The following is a 19,898-nucleotide window of genomic DNA, read 5'->3' as shown; positions in this document are numbered from 1 at the left end:
AGAATTATTTAACTACCCTTTCATATCACAATCATTTTCTTCTGCCAAAAAGTGTGCATTTCTTGTGTGAATACTCGCAGATAACGTAATCCATCGAATAATTTCGACATGTTTTCTATTAACAAACAAAACATTGTCTGTCTCAAGCATGCATTCCTTAACTATCTTAGCATCAGTGAAAGTTTCACATAAATAGCAAGACTTAAAAAATGCTCAGGTTATTTACAACAATATTTTTTATTTATATCATTTGATATTTTGTAAGGTTTCCAGATTGCTACTGTATAAAGTTTTGAGGAGTATATAATAGCATGGAATCATTATGAGTGAATATGTTTAAAAATATAATGTTTATTGATTACAACTAAACCGAGATAACCTGTTTACAAAGAACTTTAAATGCCTATAACATTTTTTGTTTTGTATGGTTTCAAGATTGTGGAGTTTAATAATCTTTTTAAGTATTACGAGGATGTTAGTATACGAAGCTTGAATTATCATATCATCAGTGTCGTACAAATAAATTTTCTAAATTAATAATGCATCCTTAGTTTGGTATTTTAAGATACGAGTCACACTTAAAATCTACCATTCTTCCGAATAAGCTGTAAAATATATTTTTATTACTATTTAAGTGAACTTTGAATACTGTTTGGCAAACCGTGTGTACAGAATATAAATCAGCATTCAGAACTTAAAATATTTGCTTTTTTAATATAGTTTTCCAGATTTAATTTCTAGTCAACACTGTGCTTATTTTACTTGTTAAGATAAGTTCAATTTATCCATCTTTAAATTATATACAGTATGGTCTATGGTTATATTGAAGAGTATAAATTGACAACATAATCCTGAGAAGGTTAAAAATGGTTAATGCCCAGATGGTATTGCTTAAATCTTGTGTTTATGTGCAGAGTTCCATATGTATAAAAATGTCAAACATTTAGTTGTCAATTTATTTGATTAAAGGAGTAATTATAATTTTTTCCATGTAAAATTCAGCTGAGGAAGGTGTGCGCAGACTCCCTTTAGACAATACCTTACCTTCCAATAGTGAAAACCTCAGTTTGGTCAATGATAAAGGGAAGGAGACACAAGAACCAGTGAAATCATCTGTCAAGAAACTTACAAGACCAGGTATGTAAATTGTAAGAAATAGTAGTACCACTATTATGTCATCACAGAGAGTCTCCATGAAACTATGTAGTGGTACTGTTGTCTGCTAGATAACACCTGCTAGATAACCTTATTTGAAAGGTCTTGATAAATGAAGAAGAACAGTGGAAACTAGAGTTTTCTATCTCAACCCAGTACAAAATTGCAACTCATTGAAATTAATTAAGTTAAAAGCATGGATGGATATATATTTAACCAGCAGGGATCACTTCTGGCTGGTTTATACCTTCCAGTTGAACCCACCACTGGGCACAGAAAAAACCTTATGGATGTCCAGGAGCGGCACATAACTAACTGCATATGTCGAGATTCTGGGGTTTATGGGAAATTCGATAGGTGTAGTCTACTGTGGGAGATGACTGTTGGAGTTGGTGGGGTTTGTTCCCTAACCTCAGAGTTTCTTGCTAACCTCACCAAGGGTATGCCACCCCTGCCTATTTTGACTGGAGAGGCTGGTTCAGAGCTGGCCTCCCCTTCTTCCAGGGGGACATGACTTTGAGATGTAGTGCCCTAATTCTTCCTCATGAATCTCGATAGGAGGCGGTCCCTACTCCCTAACCTTACCCATCCTGAATATCCTATCACTCTGGAAGCAGCGCAAAGGTTCTTACAGGACTAAGTGCAATTTATAAGCTTCTTGTCCTAAGAGAACAAGACCTTTCGAATGAGGGGTCACTTAATGGGTCTACATTTAAAATTTTTTAACCGCCCCTCCCTCCCTCCCCAAATCCTATTTTGGGGAAATGGGCAAAGTTATAACAGTAACTAAAAAGTTCACTTCTATTTCCTAGTTAGGTGTCCCGAGTTCCATCCCTCCATCTTTATCCATAATAAACTAAGCAGAGTATATCCACACTTTAAACTTACACTGTAGTATGTATGTGTATATACATATGTATCTAATTTTTCACCAATTCTTTGTTTTTTTTTTTAAATAAATTATAATACAAACTGTAATTTAGTGGTCTTTTAACTATATCTTGTATACAGAGATTTGGTCTCGTATCATTAAATGATATTTAGAACTCAATTTCGATTTGTTTAAAAAACCAGCCCAACCATAGAAATATAAACATTTCTAGGAGCTAATTTTGCAATCAATGCAGTATAACCATCGAACAATTGATGACCCAAATAAGACAGAAGTCTGTGTTCTTGTACTCTACAAGTTAAACGGTTTGCATTTGTTTGATTTCAGGTGAAGGCATGGATCCCAATAGACCTCAGTGTAAGAAAGCCAAACTCTTAAGACAAGAAAGAAAGGAGAAAAAACTTGCTCAGTTAGGTTCTTCTTCGTTATCTGTTTCTGAAAAAACAAAAATCTCTCCACCTGCAAAAACACTTGAAGATTTCATTAATGAACCTCTGCCAGAATCACCTGCCCACAGACTAGAGGTGAACACTATGTTTTTGTTATTCGTTCAAATCATTTTATTTAGAGTAGGAAAAAAGAGTTTGGCTGCAGTATGAATGGTTTAAATTATTATAATGGTGGGGGCTGGTAAATAATATCCACTTGCTGATATTCCGGAACTAGTACGATTGCCTTAGGCAGGCTCACTACTCTTTTTTGTCTTGACAAGTTTCAATTTAAATTGTTTGAATGTCACTGACAAGTATTATCTTCTTTTTGAAACAGGATAAGTTAGGATCATAATTACAAAGTTTGTTTTGGTTTTGTAATGTCACAGCTATTTTTTTTTTCATGTTAGTTGTGTACATTTGATAGAAAAAAATTGATTGTGTGCAAATATTTTAATTATTTCTAATATATAATTCTAATATTTTATAGACTATTCTATAATTCAACAATTACAAAATCATATTTCATAACTCCAAAAAAATCTACCTCTATGTTTGAAAGTATAATTTGTAAATAGTAGCTTTAGATTTAATGGTAAATAATTGAGTGTTTTATCAATAAATATATTTTTATTTTTGTATTGAAATCTATTTAACAGTTTTTTTTTTAATTAAACTACTTATGTGGGTTTTTAGGATTTGCTAGTGTAGGAAGTTAGAGCCGATTCGCACTATATAAGACCACAACATAATTTCATGATAGATTAGATTGTGTTCGTATCCAAAACAAATTAGCTCTCATTTCACTGCGATTTTGTGCACAGTTTCAGATAGAGAAGATTAGTTCTTGGGAAAATTGCAGTTATCTACTTAGAATATTCAGAAAATGTATTGAAGTGTGTAATATTGGAGAGGTGTATTTAAAAATTAGGAAACTATGAAAAATTGTCATTTCATACTAACAAATTTTTCCTATTAAAATTAATTGTCTTATTTAAAAGTGGAATATATCGGTCAGTTTGGAGTACCTTTAAGCTAACGAAACATTTAAAAACGAATATGCAAGAAATTGTGAACTTATGGATCCAGTGACATCTGGGTGGGAACTCTTAAGTATGTAAAAAAAGTTAACAAAACAACTCCCAACCTTTATGCAACGAAACACATTAATGGTGCAACTGATGCAGAAATAACTAGAGTTGCATATTTTCTTCTATTCAAGTGACATGTAAGATATGACTCAAGCATGGGGTGGAACATCAACCAAGATGCAAGAGTCCTTAAGAAACAGGAAGACTGTCAGAATAATTGCTGAACTGCAGACAATGGCTAACAATCCATACCAGTGTTGCTCTCTTCATCAAAAAATATAATCAGCCAGAAGCATAGTATAATGACTTAATTAATCAAACGCTAAGAATCCCAAAAATGGCTTCTAGAACTCTTGCATAATACTGCCAAGCGCAGAGTGGTTGCATGCATCACCACTAACATACCATAATTTTATATATATATATATATATATATATATATATATTGCATGCATCACCACTAACATACCATAATTTTATATATATATATATATATATATATTATAATTTTTTAATAACATTTTAAAATGGTTTGCCAATGAGTATGTGAAATGACTGCCATAAGAAGGGTTAGAGCATTACTTTTGTAACTTCATATTATTATAGTAGCTTTAAACAAGTGTAGTAGCTCAGTCATGTGGTGTTCTGTCAATGAGAGATATATTAGTTTAGAAATAGAAACTCTTACAATAGAGGCAGCCAAACTCTAAGGAGTGAGTGGAAAATATTCATGGTATGTCTATATACAAGTGAGAGAGCCAAAATATTTTTGAGCAGTTGGCTGCTGTTACTATATTGTTCGCATAGTAATAACTTTATTCAATTTTTGGCGTGTTTATTTCTATTCTTTAATTGTAGTTGTAAAATTTTGTTAAATTTTAATTGTTCAGCATTTTTTGTTGTAATTAATTGTATAATACAGTTTTATAGAAGTAGTGTAGAAATAAATGCTTAGCTTTTCGTTATTTTTGTTGAGTTTAATATCACAGTTGTGTATGTAAAGTTTAAACAACTAAATATTTCTTATTATTTCACCATCAGTTAACAACCAATTTTATTTTTAGATCAGGCTGGTACGATCAAGTCCAGAAAGTAAAGAGTTCAAATCGACATTCAATGCAGCTCTGGAAGTATATCAACGATACCAAACCACAATTCACAATGATCCCCTAGAAAAAGTGTCTGAAAGACAGTTTAGAAGGTTTCTTGTTAATTCTCCTCTCAAGGTATTTATTGTGGCAGATAAAAACTTTGGCAAGCAAATACCTTTCATGGGGAGGCGCGCGGCATGCTTCTTAGAACTTCCATCTATTAAAAGCAAATCAATGCAAATCATTTCCATAAATTTAGGCTCTTTAGTTGTCATTGATGGATTTTTGAGTTGCAGCATTTTTAATGAGTAAACTGTTGGGTTATGTTTACAGGGTGTTTTAAAAAAAATTCAAAATTCAAACATTTTGTATGACCAATTTTTGTATAAAATTATAAAAAGACAAGATCTCTTCAATGTTACGAAAGTTTATTAATAGGTATACATTAAATAATTAATATAGGCTATGTCAATAAATTTGTAAATACAATCTCTGATAACTTTGATAAACAGTTAACATGCAGTAGACATGCTATTGCGCCATACATTGTTACATGGAATCAGAACAACTCAGTGTATATAGCAGGGAAGGTGTTAAAAGCATTCTTTAAAATTCCAGTTTCCAGTAAACACTATCATTCAAGTATTTACAATTTGTTGTTAAGTTCAATTCTCATTGAAGATTAAATTGAACCTAATTGCACCTGTTTTATGTAGTAATTAAAATAAGAAGTACAGAATTTGTCGCATCATTACATACAAATTTTACTTTTTATTAAATGTCAATAATTGCTATTAACACATTTACTGCGGATGACAAAATTACTGGCGACAGAAAATGTGGGAATTTTTTTTGTTTTTTACTTACCCAAACCGAAGTCAGGATAGCCGAAAGGGTTGTCCAAGGTATCCCGGAAGCTTCGTTGGCCGGAACAGGTGACATCATTTCCGTGCCGAGTCTGCTCGTCATCCGCACCGGGTGCCAGTCCCCGTGTTGTATGTGTTCGCAGCGCACTAGGTTTCGGCACAAACACTCGCGAATTACACGTATATAGTACATGAATGAAACGTAGATAGTACATCAATTACACGTAGATAGTACATCAATTACACGTATATATTACATATTAGTTTGAAAAATATACAACATCAAAAACAGTTAACACTCCCCCCTCCCCGAGTAAAAATTAGAAAAAAACTATATACATCCCCACCCACCACCAAAGACTAAAAACTACTTATTTGCCCTTGTGATACTTATCAAAGCAACTGAGTTCCTACAGACCTGGTTCGTCAGGGCACACTGCACAATACTACACTGTTTCCTTACACTTGCCTTCTTGGTAGCAAACGCGGCACCTCCGGGTAACTGACTTGCCGTTTCCTTTGCGCTTCGTTAGTTTGGAGAGACGATGCATGCTGTTGCGCGTCGGTGTGATGAGCAGTGGGGCTTCCTTTGGAGGGAGCAGGTCTTCAAGAACACGAACTCGGAAGTCATACAGGGACAGTCTACATGAGTTGTACAGGTAAAAAGAATTTACTACAACAACCTGGTGAAAGTGCATTTCATTGCGACTCATTGTCTTCATCAGATGAAAAATTATTGTAAATAACATTATTGTCTTCCTCCATTATGAGTACATACACTTACACAGTCAACAGACACTATAATCCACTCACACAATATCGCAACAAACGAAAATGGCGAACCGGTGACGAATCGCACCAACTGACTCACCGAAACAGGCACACCTCGCTATGAGTGTTACAACCTTCCCGGGCAACTGCTCAGCTCACACTGAGGCAATATGAAAGCAGCTGCCGTATACCGAGCTCGCTCGTCTACCGCCTGGCGCACCATTTTCGCATGACGAGCATGCTCGTCACCCGCAGTGAATGTGTTAACAGCTTCACTTGTCAGAAATAAAATACTATGTATTACAATATTTACCTTTAAAGAGTATAATCCAACATTATCAAGTAAATGTTAACAATTTCCCAAAATAAGAATATGTATTTAAATCAAACTGGTGTCTAGAAAGTGAAGGAAGATTTTTCAGCTGTTAAAAAAATATATTCCAGTCTTTGTATTGGGATAAATATGAAATAAAAGTTTAGTTATGTGTGTGTGTGCAAAAATAGGGGGGTTTTTATAAACTAGGGAGAGTTATAATTAACTCTTTTAGGCGATAGAGTGAAGTAATTGATTTGATAATCTCAAGAAAAATCGTGTATCTTAAGTTGTATGGCAGTGGCATTAAAAGCTCAATAGCATGTCTAATGAATACATTATGAGGTTCTAAGCTTTTGCAAATTTCTCAAGTTTATCACAATATTCTGATCAATCATTCTGCTTGTTCTATTACTGCGAGTAATTAAAAGTTTATTTGACCTACCTGATGACCTCATTTCTTTCCAGTTGTAAATAATGATTTTGTATACATGTGTCATTTTGATTAAGTACTTATTTTGTTTGGCAATGAAATAATTGACAGACTTTTGAACTAATTGGAGAAATGTTGTAAAGCATTAATGCTTTACGTCCTAATAATAGTTTCGCAAGTAAAACTGTGTCCACAAAAATGTCTGCAAACAGAAACTTGGAATTTAATAAAATGTCAGGTTGAATTACTTTGATTTATTGGATCTGTTACGTCCAATCATATTGATGTTCAGTTAATATTTACATTCAGTTTTCTTGTTATTATAGTACAAAAATTGTTTAAATCCTATGGTGTTTGTAAATTCTGTTTGTGCTCATTAAAAATAATTAGTGAAAGTTAGATGGGTGTTTAAACTGGTTCTGTTTTCACTACTTCATTATTGGCAAACTGACTGTTAACTTTTTACGGTAAAATAAAAAAAGGTTATTTTGGCAGTGATGAAAGATAGGCTCATTGATCGGTTGTTTGTTGGTAGATTAGACTGGTGAATGTCACATCCCCAGAAATGAACCGAACATTTGACACTAGTTGGGCTCTGTTTGCCAAGTACCAGATGGCCATCCACAATGAAGAACCAGATGAATGCGATCAGTCCTCTTTTTCTAATTTTTTGGTTAACTCCCCATTAAAGGTATGTTTGCTTGTCAAGTCCAGTGTGATTTTAATTGGTTATTTTGTATATTTAGTGTTTTCTGTTGCTGTTGCTTGCAAATTTCCCTTTGTGTGACTTGAATATGAAGTCTGTACTAATTTTTAAAAGTTTTTATAGGTGATGGAACATGTTAACTGCTAAGGATAAACACATGGAATGCTTGCGTGCGTGTGCACGCACGTATGTATGTGTATAGTTAGTACTAATTTTTAGATCAATGCATACTTTAACCCTGCAACTGGCTTTAAGTGATTATGGATGCATTAACTATAGTATCAAAATGGCATTAAGCTATTTTCGACGCATTAACTATGTCGTAATATGATCTCTCACAGCACGTCTATTTCTACTTTGTTTGAAGTAAAACATATGTAAATCTAAAGATAAAGATCCAAGGTTTCACATTATATCATAAAACGTTCTATAGTTACGTTATATCTTTCATTATAAAATTCTAAACTTGGATGTTCACATTTCTGATTGCCATTTGTTTGCATAATTTCCGAACACGCTAAATTTGCTGTATGTTTGTCAAAATTCCCGAGTTTATGTTCTACACGATCGTAAGTGTTGTCATTGAAAACAGTGTATTCTTGGCTTTCAGAAACATCTTTTCAATAGCCACCAGGAAAATAAATGTTTATAAAATAAGTGTTTGAAAAGCTCATGTTTAGTAAAATCCCAAAATGCCTAATGCGTCGAAAATAGCTTCATAAAACTTTATTATTTTTTTACTTTATTGTTGTCTTAAAATAGTGAAAATCATATCAAAACAAAGAAGAAGAACTGCTATAAGCAACAGTATCGTCAACAAAGACTATGAACTAGTATTTTATTTTTGTTCTGTTGGCACAATCACCGACTCAGCCAGTAGAGAAGAACAACGCATCATCGCTTGGTTGCCATGTTGATTTCTCTATTGTTATTACGCCATTGCCGGTATTAGTGTATTGTTTGATATTTATTTGGATATTTTAGACTTTTCATTATTCAGTGTGTATAAATAAATGTTTGTTTAGTGTCTTTTTTTAATTAGTGAAGTGAAAAATGTAGAGGTTAGGTTAAGTTTTAGTGAATTGGTTGGATTTTTGTGAAACTGAAGGTAAGCCTATGTTCATGTAGGTTCAGTGTTTTTATTTTTTTGAAGACAATTTATATTAATTTCATAATGAGTGTTAATTGAAACAGTAGTGGTATTAGGAATGTACTTGATAGTGAGTACAAAGGTATTTATTATAAAAGCATATTCATGTTTTTTAGACAATGCAACATATTTGACATTTTCTGAAGGTATTAGCGTTTTATTTTTATGACCATCGCTTGTTTAATTTTTTTAACATAAAAATAATAAAGATAAAAATACATTGTTGTAAATTTTTGTTAACTTCAATAAATGAAGTATCCATATAAATAATTTTTGGATGGAAAGAAATTTTTACCTAAAAACGTTTGGCATTTATTTCACAATTTTGACTTTTGTAAAAATGATAAAAAAAGTTTGTTGCCATAAAAAAATATCTTGTACAATGAAAACTTCAATAAATACAATATTTTTCTCTTCTACATATATTTATCTCTTAGAAAAAAATATTTGTTCATCCAATAGATTCCAAAATGTCACAATGGTATACATAATAGTGTTATACAACATTTTTCAGATTTTGTAGTTTGTATAGATATATTATTCAAAAGTACCAATAAACTTCTTTTTCCCAAATAATTTTTTGTAGTAATTCAGATATATAAGCAAACTTTTGTATATTAGATTTATTAAAAAAATTTCATATTACCTGAGGAGGTGCTATACATTTGAGAAAAATGTATACTTTACTAATGTTTTTATGTTAATTAGAAATTAAAAAACTACATTGCAATGATTCAATATTTAATAATTTTTATGTAAACTACATTTATTTCTAAAGACATTGATGTTTTTAAAATGTTTGTATTTAAAAAATATATGAGCAGTGATTAAAATACAAAACCCTTACAAAATCACTTAAAAGTGCCTCCCATTTTGGGAAAAATTATGGCCAGTTCCAGGGTTAATCTCGCACTATATATATATATATAGTCCCGGCGGAGCAAGTACTTTTTGCGATTCAATGTTTATTGAAATTAAATAAGGCTATTGCCATTTATACAAATTTAATGTAAATAAAGTCATTTGACAGGTATTTGGTCTTCCGATCATATGTTAGTTTGGTTATTTAAACACATATGTGAAAGAAACAGCCAAATACAAAATAATTGAATCGTAAAATGTGAGGGCTCTGTGGTGTAATGGTAGCACATTCACCCGGCAAGTGAGAGATCCGGGTTCGAGTCCCGGCGGAGCAAGTACTTTTTGCGATTCAATGTTTATTGAAATTATATATATATATATATATATATATATATATATATATATATATATAAATCTTCAATATGTAATAGAAAGATACAGTGGAGTCCCGCTAATCTGAACACGTGTAATCCGAACGTCGGTTAATCCGAACAGGTCCAGGAGGAATTATTTATAACGATAATGAACAGTTATAGGAACTAATTACATAAAAAATGAAAATGGGTGCATCATTTCGTACATAAACAAAGAAAACTTTAATTAAATAGACATACAGTATTTTATTAAGACAAATTGTGTACGGTACAGTACATAAATAATGAAGTTAAATACAGTACCATATTGAAACTTATAGGTTAAGTATGAGTTAAATTACTGTATTAAGAAGTGAAATCAAACAAAAATTGGACGTACAGTACTGTATTATTATTGAGTACAATATTAATTGTTAAAAGACATAAATTCAGTTATTGGCTTCTGTCGCATTGAGGACCCGTACAATATCCAGTACGCTCACACTAAATACGGTAAATGTGCTTGGTATTCTCAAACACGTTTATTTGTCAAGAAATACAATGCAACAGTCAGAAAACATGTTTTAATAAACAATGTAGATAATTGTATAACAAAATAGACCCATTCTCAAGTTTAAAAACTGTATTTTTCTGTAATTCTGCCTAATCCGAACAATCACATAATCCGAATAGGGCTCGGTCCCAATTAGGTCGGATTAACGGGACTCTACTGTATTAATGAACAATTTGTATATTTCGGCATAAACATGATAATGGCTGTAAGAATACAATAACATAAACGCCATCACAGAAAATGAAAATAAAGAATTAATTATGTTGGATGGTAAACATATAATTTGATTTTATACTTAACTTTGTTAACTAAGTCACTTTAAAATTTTATTCATTTGGAAATTTAGATTTAGTGACGAGGTGATGGGATAGTTCCATGGTTTGTACTTAAATTTTGTGGTATCTTTCTAATTGGTTTCACTAAATATGTTTCTTCAAAATTTAAATTATGTTTTAAGCCATGTGCCACTACAGGTTGCTTGAGATTTGATTAATTTGGTTAATTTTGATCTCTCTTCTGTTGACTTGCCAATGTTTTAAAATTGTTATCTTGTTTTGTTTTGTTTTAGATATTTATTTTATTGTTGACCTTTAATTTATTTATTGTTGATTTGTAATGTATTGTTGCCTTGGTAATGTTCTGCTGATTTTAATTCTATTGTTGAAATATCTGTTGTTGTTAACCCTTTGCACGCCAACGTACCTATATTACGGCCGTCGGCTACTCAACTGAAAATCGCCAACGGCCGTAATATAGGTACGTCACGTTTTTTGCCTGTAATTTTCTTATAGTTCATCTGATTGCCGCGAACTTTTGATTAATTGATAGTTGATTAGTTGCTTTGCAACCATAATGTAGTTAATTCCTTTATGGAGTGTTTGTTTGGTCGTATTTGAGCTTCGCAGCTGTTGGATTGTTTGGTCGAGAGTGAGGTTACGTTCGTGTTGCTGTGCGTTGTTTACGTTTGTAATTCTCTCATTACTTTTGTTGTTAGGGCATTTTTATTATGCCCCTTTCATTAGATTCATTGGTACTTTGGGATTATACCGACCACACCCAGACATGAATCGTTATTTGGCATTTAGCTTCAACTGATTATAGATTAGCATAGAACAATATTTCGTCAGTATAAAACAGGAATTGTCTTATCGCAAACCCCTCCCCATCCTCAGACAGAGGTCAAAGTCGAGCGGTCTAGTAGATAACGTGATTGCAGAGTCTCGCCGCCCATTCGCTTTGTTGTACTTTCGTATTTTACCCCTACATTTCTCCAAACACAAAAATTCAACAAAAACAAACATTACCAAACAAAAACTAAACTCTTTATTGAAAAAAACACACAAAACTTGTTTTTATTCTTGATCAAACTCCGCCACCCAAAATGCGAGTGCCTCCGGCCGAAGGTGCTTCTGAAGCTCGTGCTGATGTCAACGAAAGAAAAACATCCCTCGAGATAGTATCTATCAGTAAAATATAATTCTAGAGGGGCTGATCAGAAATATAAATTGAATTGTAATGGAAAGACAATTATGTACCGTGCAAAAAACTTAAATAATCATGTGATGCCGCGCGGCCTGCCGTAATCGGGATTCTCGAGAAAGATAAGATAACAGCGACCACAATACCTGGGAATGCTTGTTGATTGATGGAATGTTAGTTCTGTTACTAAAATACATCGTTTTATAACGTTCTAAGTTCATTTAAAAAAGTTTAAGCGAATCTGACCTCATTAACAATTGATAATCTTTGTAAGTTTGTAATTTTGTAATTAAAGAGTTGTTTTTTCGTTCTATAACGTTTGTTTATGATATATCTATAAATTTATATTTTTGTGTTCCTCATACTGGTGTGGTTGGTATAATCCCAAAGTACCGATTTGTATAGTGTCAAATATTGATTTTTTAATATAGTGTAACATTACATACAACGTCCATGCAACTTACAAAAACTGTGCCCGTGTCACATTTAGTGAAAAAAATCACAACTGAACTTCTATATAAGGTAGGCTTTTGAAATTTTGTAATTCGGTTAAGGGGTAGATATAGATTACTGGGATATAACAGGAAATCAGCCTAAATGTTTTTGGAAACCATTTATTTGTGCTAAAAAACATTTTTTTTTTTAATTTAAATTTTTTTTTCTAAATTTTAATTTTTTTTATAAGTTTAAATTGCATTTATGCAACTACAATTTACCAATTGAACAAGGGAATTTTATACGCAAAACAATGGTAAAGAAATCATCAATATCTGTTAAAAAATAAGAAAGTTATGATAAATTTTGTGAAAGCTTGCAAAACTGCTGAAAATGCCCTTGGCGTTTCTGGGTAGTACTTTTGGAAAATAGGCTGGCGTGCAAAGGGTTAATATATGTTCCCTTGATATTGTTATTACTCTGTTGGTTTAACACTTTCCGGACAAAACAGCTACTGCCTGTTCTGCTATATTTCTACTAGCGGACAAAACATTGGCACTGCATGGATAGCGTAACAATCATTCAGCCATGCAAACCAGTTGAATTGAACTGCAACAGCGTGTGTCCTATGTTAGCTATCTGCACATGAGACATCAAGTCAGGATGGCTGTGTGGTCTAAGGGGCTAATCTCAGATGCGGGAGTTAGCCTTAGAGTCACAGGCTTGATTTCTGCACTTGACGTTAGGGAGTTTAGCGGTCTGGTCTACACGTATAAGAGTCTGTGGTAAAGCCGGTGAGAGGTCACACCTTAAATTAACGGTGGTTGGTTTGGCTGGTAGTTGATAGGATCAGTAATTTTTGAATATAAGTGTACCAAACCCAAAAAACCTGTTTTCCATTATTATTGTCTTCACTATTAAAAACATAACCACTTGATTTATGTTTATTTTATGCTCTACAAGGCATTATTATTTAATCATGACCATAATGATAGATTTTAAGAGTTAAAACCATTTATAATACTTATAAGAGCATTTAAATACAACCAGATAGAAATATTAGCACTCTAATCAGTCCTGAAAAGGTTAAGAATGGACTGCTGCCCTAGTCATGGTTAGTGTTTATCCTTGTCATGGAATTGTTCATGACAAAGTCAATTGCCAATCTGGCCTAAAGACAAAATATAAATCTAGGATTACATTGCTGAATATCCAGTTATCTTGTAAATAATTCATGACTATCAGTTTAAGTGTGAATAGTTGAGCCAGCAATTATCATTTTATGCTCTATTTATGATTTTATTTTTCTTGATGTACTGATAATTTTCCTTTCCATAGTAACATGACTTCGTCAAGCATAAGTTCTTGCTTGAATGATATATTTTGTCCATTTTGTTGTTTAGGTAGCCATTGTTAACTTTTTACTCGTTATTTGTCATCTTAAAAATAACAGAGGTTTCAACATTGTATCTGTTATAAAATAACTGCATTGGTAAAACTTAAAATAGAACAAGAATATCTCTGAAGAATTTTTATGTCTGTTTAATATGTATTTAATCCTTAAGAAAATGTTGGTGTAAAATTAAGCAAGTGACTAACATTCTCATGATGAAGTTATTTTTTACAGTTTGTTGATATGTTACAGCCCTGGAAACCAAGTGATGGGCCGTCGCAGGGTTATGGATCATTCCACCAACAGTATTGGCTGGATGGTCGTCTATTAGCAGTAGGAGTTATAGACATTCTGCCTCGTTGTATCTCTTCTGTCTACTTCTTCTATGATCCGGAGTTTCATTTCTTGACTCTCGGCACATATGGCTCTCTTAGGTAAAGTATTCTTTATTTTTAGGCTGCTTCTGTATGATTTTAACATAATATATTGGGAAATTACTTACTGTTACCGCATGTAACAAACTTTTAAGCATTATTAAACTTACATACATTTTTGATCTATACATAACTATTTTTTCCAGAAGTTTACCCATCTGGGACTAATGTTCTGTAAAGATTCAAAGATTTTGTTTTAATATTTGACTTGCTGTTTGAACGGATGTATAAATTTTGAGCCTTCAAGGGTTCTAGTAGTTTAACCCTTTGAGTGCCAAGAGCCTATGATATCGGCCTGCCAATATATATCCTAAAAGTGCTGAGGGCCAACTAGATCGGCTTTTTGAATATTTACTATCCTGTTATTAAATTTGGACATATGGCATTGTACTTAGTCTCATTTTATACATAATAAATCAAATAAAAATAGATGATCTATTTTGGTTTGATTTGTTACAGCTGGTAAAGGCTGTTTGCTAAATATGAGCCACGTTTTTTGCAAGTGCAAATTTTCAAAATTTTGCACTAATATTATAAGAAAAGTCATAACTCAGTATTGCAGATACATACTTTTTCGAAACTTGGTAAGTTATACTTATAGGTAACAATACAAAGTGCTTATACATGTATTAAGATCAAAAATAACAAATTTTGTATCAAAATGTATACATTCAAATGTTTGTTGTATAGTTTGGTATTTAAAGATGTCAACAGATTTTATTATTTAACCCTTTGAGGTCTCAATAAAAATTGCTGCGACTGTCCTCAGGTCGTATTTAATTTCTGTTAATTTACAGTTCTTTGACAGTACACAAATGCAATTTTTAAATCCCTTTTTCTGCAACTTTTTAATTTTTTTCTCTTTATATATCAATGTAAATAACCTAAAAAGAATATTTACATTATTTTATAGTATTTTTTTATAACTTTAAGTAACATTTAAAAAAATATAAAAAAGAAGTAAAAAATATAAAACCATAATTTTTATTTTTTTTATACATATGTAATAAACCAAAATTACATGAATACAGGTGAAAAGGCACTAGGATCTCATCAGATACATGTTATTCATTATATTATATATAATACATTATATATATTATAATTTTGCCTTGTTCCAGCCCTAGGCCTACTTTGGGTAACATGTCTAGCTCTTCCTCTTAGTCTACTAGTTTGTAGCCTAGGCCTACCTCTATTATTTGCATCTCCTTGTCCTACTACTATCACATTATCCACGAATTTATCAAATTCTTCCCTATCATTACCTAAAGTTTCCAATCCAAACACATCACTTTCGTCGTCTAGGTTACCGGCGTCTAGGTTACCGTCATTTACCACAATGTTTTCAGAAGAATTTTCACTATGATTCAACTCACAATCACTATCACGGTCTTCTTCAATAATCTGTTTTTCATTTTGGATATTAATTTCACTGAAAATACTATCACAATCATCTAATTCATCTAATATTTCGTCATCGTCAGTAAAACTTTTACTTGGACCAGCCATATTTGTAAACACGGCGCAAGTGCAGACGCCAATTGTATTGGTCTTCTATTTTCACTTCCAATGCCTCCTATATCGTGAATAAAGATCGACGTAGCATTCACGTAACCAAAATAGAAGTCCAAAGTACTGAATAACTCAAATACCGAACAGCAATAGGTTAGAAATGGCCAAACAAGCAGTGACATTATCCGGTCGACATGCGAGCGTTCAGCGAAACTGCCGCGGTCGACCTATAGTCGACGACCGATCGCAAAGGGTTAAATAAATGTAAGTTATAGTCTAATTTTCCCCTCTAAATGATAAAAATGTCATCCAGTTATGTTTATTTTTGAAAAAAGTTATGAATTATTTTGTGGAATACCACACAAATACTAAATAAAAAAAAATTAAAACTTAATTATTCAGATAGGTACTTACTCTTTTGAAACTTGGTATGTTTGTTTCTATGTATATTAGAAACAATAAAAAGGATGCATAAAAATAATTCAAGATCGTATAAGTGCAAAGTTGTATGTAAAAATTTAATGTTTGCTGTGTTATTTTTTACAGTTAAAAATTTCAGCCCAATTTTGCCATTCAAATAAATATTATTGGTTATAGCCTACTTTCTCCCCTACAAAATAAAATAGAAGTAATCTTACTATATTTCTTTTTTTGATTTATGAATTATTTTGCAGAACACCACACAACACCAAAAAAGTGCTTGACACTGAGAGAGGTGGCCTGTCATAAATGCTTGGCACTCAGAGGGTTAAATAACAACGAATTTTAGGTTTAAACGTTTTTGTAACATGAAATAATTTACGTGTAGGTAACTATTTTATTTTCATTATAGTCAGACAGTTAACTAAAATAAATAAGTTTTATCAAGTTAGGTTCAAAAAGAAAAGTTGTGTTGGAAACAGTGTTTTTGACTGAGCTAACCTCTTGGAGCTGAGAGCTGAGTTGGATTCATCTCTGTCAGTTGAATCATAATGTGGTGTGATTACTCCTGTGGTTGGTTCTCTAGAATATTCTTTTTACCTATGGAAGGTCCAAAAGGGTCATTGCCAATATCGTTGTCATATAAATCACCAAAAAATAAATCTGATTCACTATCAATGTTTAGCTCCTTATTCATCTGAGCGTAAAACATATACTTTACCTAAGTGATTACATTTCTTCCGATTTTTAAATGATGTGCCCAACTAGCCAAACAGTGCCTGCCATTACAGGTTTTGTAACTGCTACCTCCAGGGTTAAATAGTGTTTTAAATGCATAAAATCCTATCAATACAGATAAATTGTAAACAATTCAAATAGCAGACAGCAAAACAAGTCAATAAATTGGCCTATGTTCTTTTTGACATAAATTACCAAAGTCCACAGATCGACCTATTGTCCTCAAAGGATTACTTAAAAGTGTCCACAAAGATTAAGATTGCAGTTCTAAATTTCCTACACAATCACATAAAAACTGTATTGCTATGAGGGGTATATATATATATATATATATATATTAGTTCTCTTTGCCTTGTTTTTTTGTTTTTTAATAATTTTTAATTAAATTTTAAAAATTGAGAAGGCTTGAGGAAGTTAAGGTATACAGTGATATATAGAATGCAAATTTAAAATCTGAAAATCTCTACAACTTGTGATTAAATGAATCAACATGCGTTGTCGCCGTGACTATGTCATAAGGTCCGGTTCATATGTGAGTGAGAATTAAGCAAGCCTAATCGCGATGATCAGTAGCCTTAGCACGATTTACTAGTGCACCAGATTAAATAGCGTAGTTTACTCTAGTGATTGTGAGTTGGCTGACCGCTGTCTGCAGGAACGATGATCGTTAACAACCGCCACCACTTAGTAGTGATCACATCCGACAGTGGCGTGTCACAGTCCCGGCGACGTAGTAGTGTTTGGGGGAGCATTGAACAGTTTATACTGGCTAGAAAATTTTCTTTCTTCTATTGGCTTTCCTTTAACTGGATTATTTTTAATAAATCTGCAATCTAGTCTTGCGTAACTGCGTGAAACTCCCTATAACAAGAAAACCCCTAAATTAGGTACAGGCCAGGAAAACTATTTAATGTTATTCGGAAAGAAATTTTGTACTCACCTAAAATTACTCGAGGAAATTTTGACACACATGGAACGGACAGACATAGATTTGCGCACTTGTACAACAGAAAATCGGGTGGAAATCGAGAAATGCTGGATCAAATATTCCTACACAATAATGTATTGTGCTCCCTCCACAATAATTAATGATGTCACTTCCGATCTAAATCATTGGCCAAACACGATTCCAATGAATTAGCCAGTTTTTCTGATCTAAACCAAACAAAACCCAGTAATAGCTGGACTAAAGAACCAGAATAACAAAGGCTCAACTCAGAATCAAACTATTATCCTCATATAAAATGAGTGGACTTGCCAAAGGAGTACATTCAATATCATTACCTACTGTCTGACAATCTACATAAAAACCCATTTTTTATATTTCTTATAAAATTAAATTCATAAAATTGTAAAAATTAAAACCAATGTAGTCCAAAACGCTACAGTGATACACCAGTATAAATAATTCTTTCTCTTCTACAGTTTTCACTTAATCTAGAATGCATAATAAGCTGGAATATGTGTTGGGATGTCACGTGAAGATAGGAGACAAAATTAATGCTAATAATCAAGATAGAATTCTGCTGGAATTGTTTTATAAGTTTAGCCAACCCATTTTCATTTATTACAAAAATTTATGATGAAAATAGTTTCATTGTAAAAAAAGTATTCATGTTTCAGGGAAATAGCTTTCTGTCGGACACTACACCATTCTGCCCCTAGCCTGCAATACTATTACATGGGTTTCTACATCCACTCATGTCCCAAAATGCGGTACAAGGGAGCTTTCTCCCCATCGTTCCTACTGTGTCCTGAAGTGTACTCCTGGCATCCACTGGAGTCCTGCCTGCCCCTTCTTGAACGTACCAAGTACTGCCGGTTCAATCCGGACCCTAAGGTCCATGACCCCGACCAGCTCGTAGGCATTGGTGACGTGTCTGTCCTCTTCCTGAACAAAGCGATGGCTTACAGTACCTTCCGTACTCTCAACCCGGCCAACCAGCATCAGGAGGAGGTCACCAAATATGCCTCACTTGTCGGAAATAAGCTCTCCAGGCGAATGTTACTTATCCTCATGTTTTAGGAGGGTTATCAATTTATAAAATCGTTCAGATCAAAAGTTTAAAACATATGCTTCCACCTTGTTTTGCAATATTATGATAGTTCAGTAAATTACTTTTAAATATTTTAATTTATTTTATTATTTATTTAGTTTATAGATAAAATTAAAGTATACACTACACATATTGTTAACTATTTTGTTATTTGATTGTCACAGTGACTTGCTAGTGACTAGTTTAAGCTATACATCTTTTCTTGTGTTGTGTTCATTATTTTAAAAGCTTTTGTGATTGCTTGTATTTATCTGTAAATATATTATATATTTAAAGTTTATTATAGTCAATGGTTTATTTCAAAGGATAACAGGTCTTCAGACATCCATTGTTATATGCAACAAAAATAAAACATAAGTTTTGAGAATTGGAATATCCTCTTCTTCAGGTGTAAAATACCTTAAAAGTTTGTTGTTGATTTTCTAATGTTATATATCAAGCCTCAGTTGACCTTAGGAGAATAGTTTTTTCAAAGAATAGAAACATAGTATTCTATTTTTGTAAAAAAATAATACAATGGCAAATGTCTAAACAGCTGTTATTCTTTTAACCCTTTAACCCTGCAACTGGCTTTAAGCGATTATCGACGCATTAACTACAGTTTCAAAATGGCACTAAGCTATTTTTGACGCATTAACTATGTCGTAATATTATCTCTCACAGCAAGTCTATTTTTACTTTGTTTGAAGTAAAACATACGTAAATCTAAAGATAAAGATTCAAGGTTTCATATTATACCATAA

The 19,898-nt window shown here is 32.5% G+C and overlaps 1 protein-coding gene across 1 annotated transcript; it reads left to right on the top strand.

The window, feature by feature from the left end:
- The first annotated feature begins 2,432 nt into the window (after positions 1-2,432).
- LOC124362369 (arginyl-tRNA--protein transferase 1-like) lies at positions 2,433-19,435 on the top strand. Its single transcript, XM_046816808.1, has 4 exons — positions 2,433-2,571; positions 7,584-7,734; positions 14,247-14,428; positions 18,722-19,435. Exons 2-4 carry the CDS (start codon positions 7,609-7,611, stop codon positions 19,122-19,124), a joined length of 711 nt encoding a protein of 236 aa, XP_046672764.1. The 5' UTR covers positions 2,433-2,571; positions 7,584-7,608; the 3' UTR covers positions 19,125-19,435.
- The last annotated feature ends 463 nt before the right edge of the window (positions 19,436-19,898 follow it).

Source organism: Homalodisca vitripennis, chromosome 5 (genome assembly GCF_021130785.1).
Source record: "Homalodisca vitripennis isolate AUS2020 chromosome 5, UT_GWSS_2.1, whole genome shotgun sequence".
Taxonomy (NCBI): domain Eukaryota; kingdom Metazoa; phylum Arthropoda; class Insecta; order Hemiptera; family Cicadellidae; genus Homalodisca; species Homalodisca vitripennis.
This window is presented reverse-complemented; position numbering and strand designations above follow the sequence as displayed.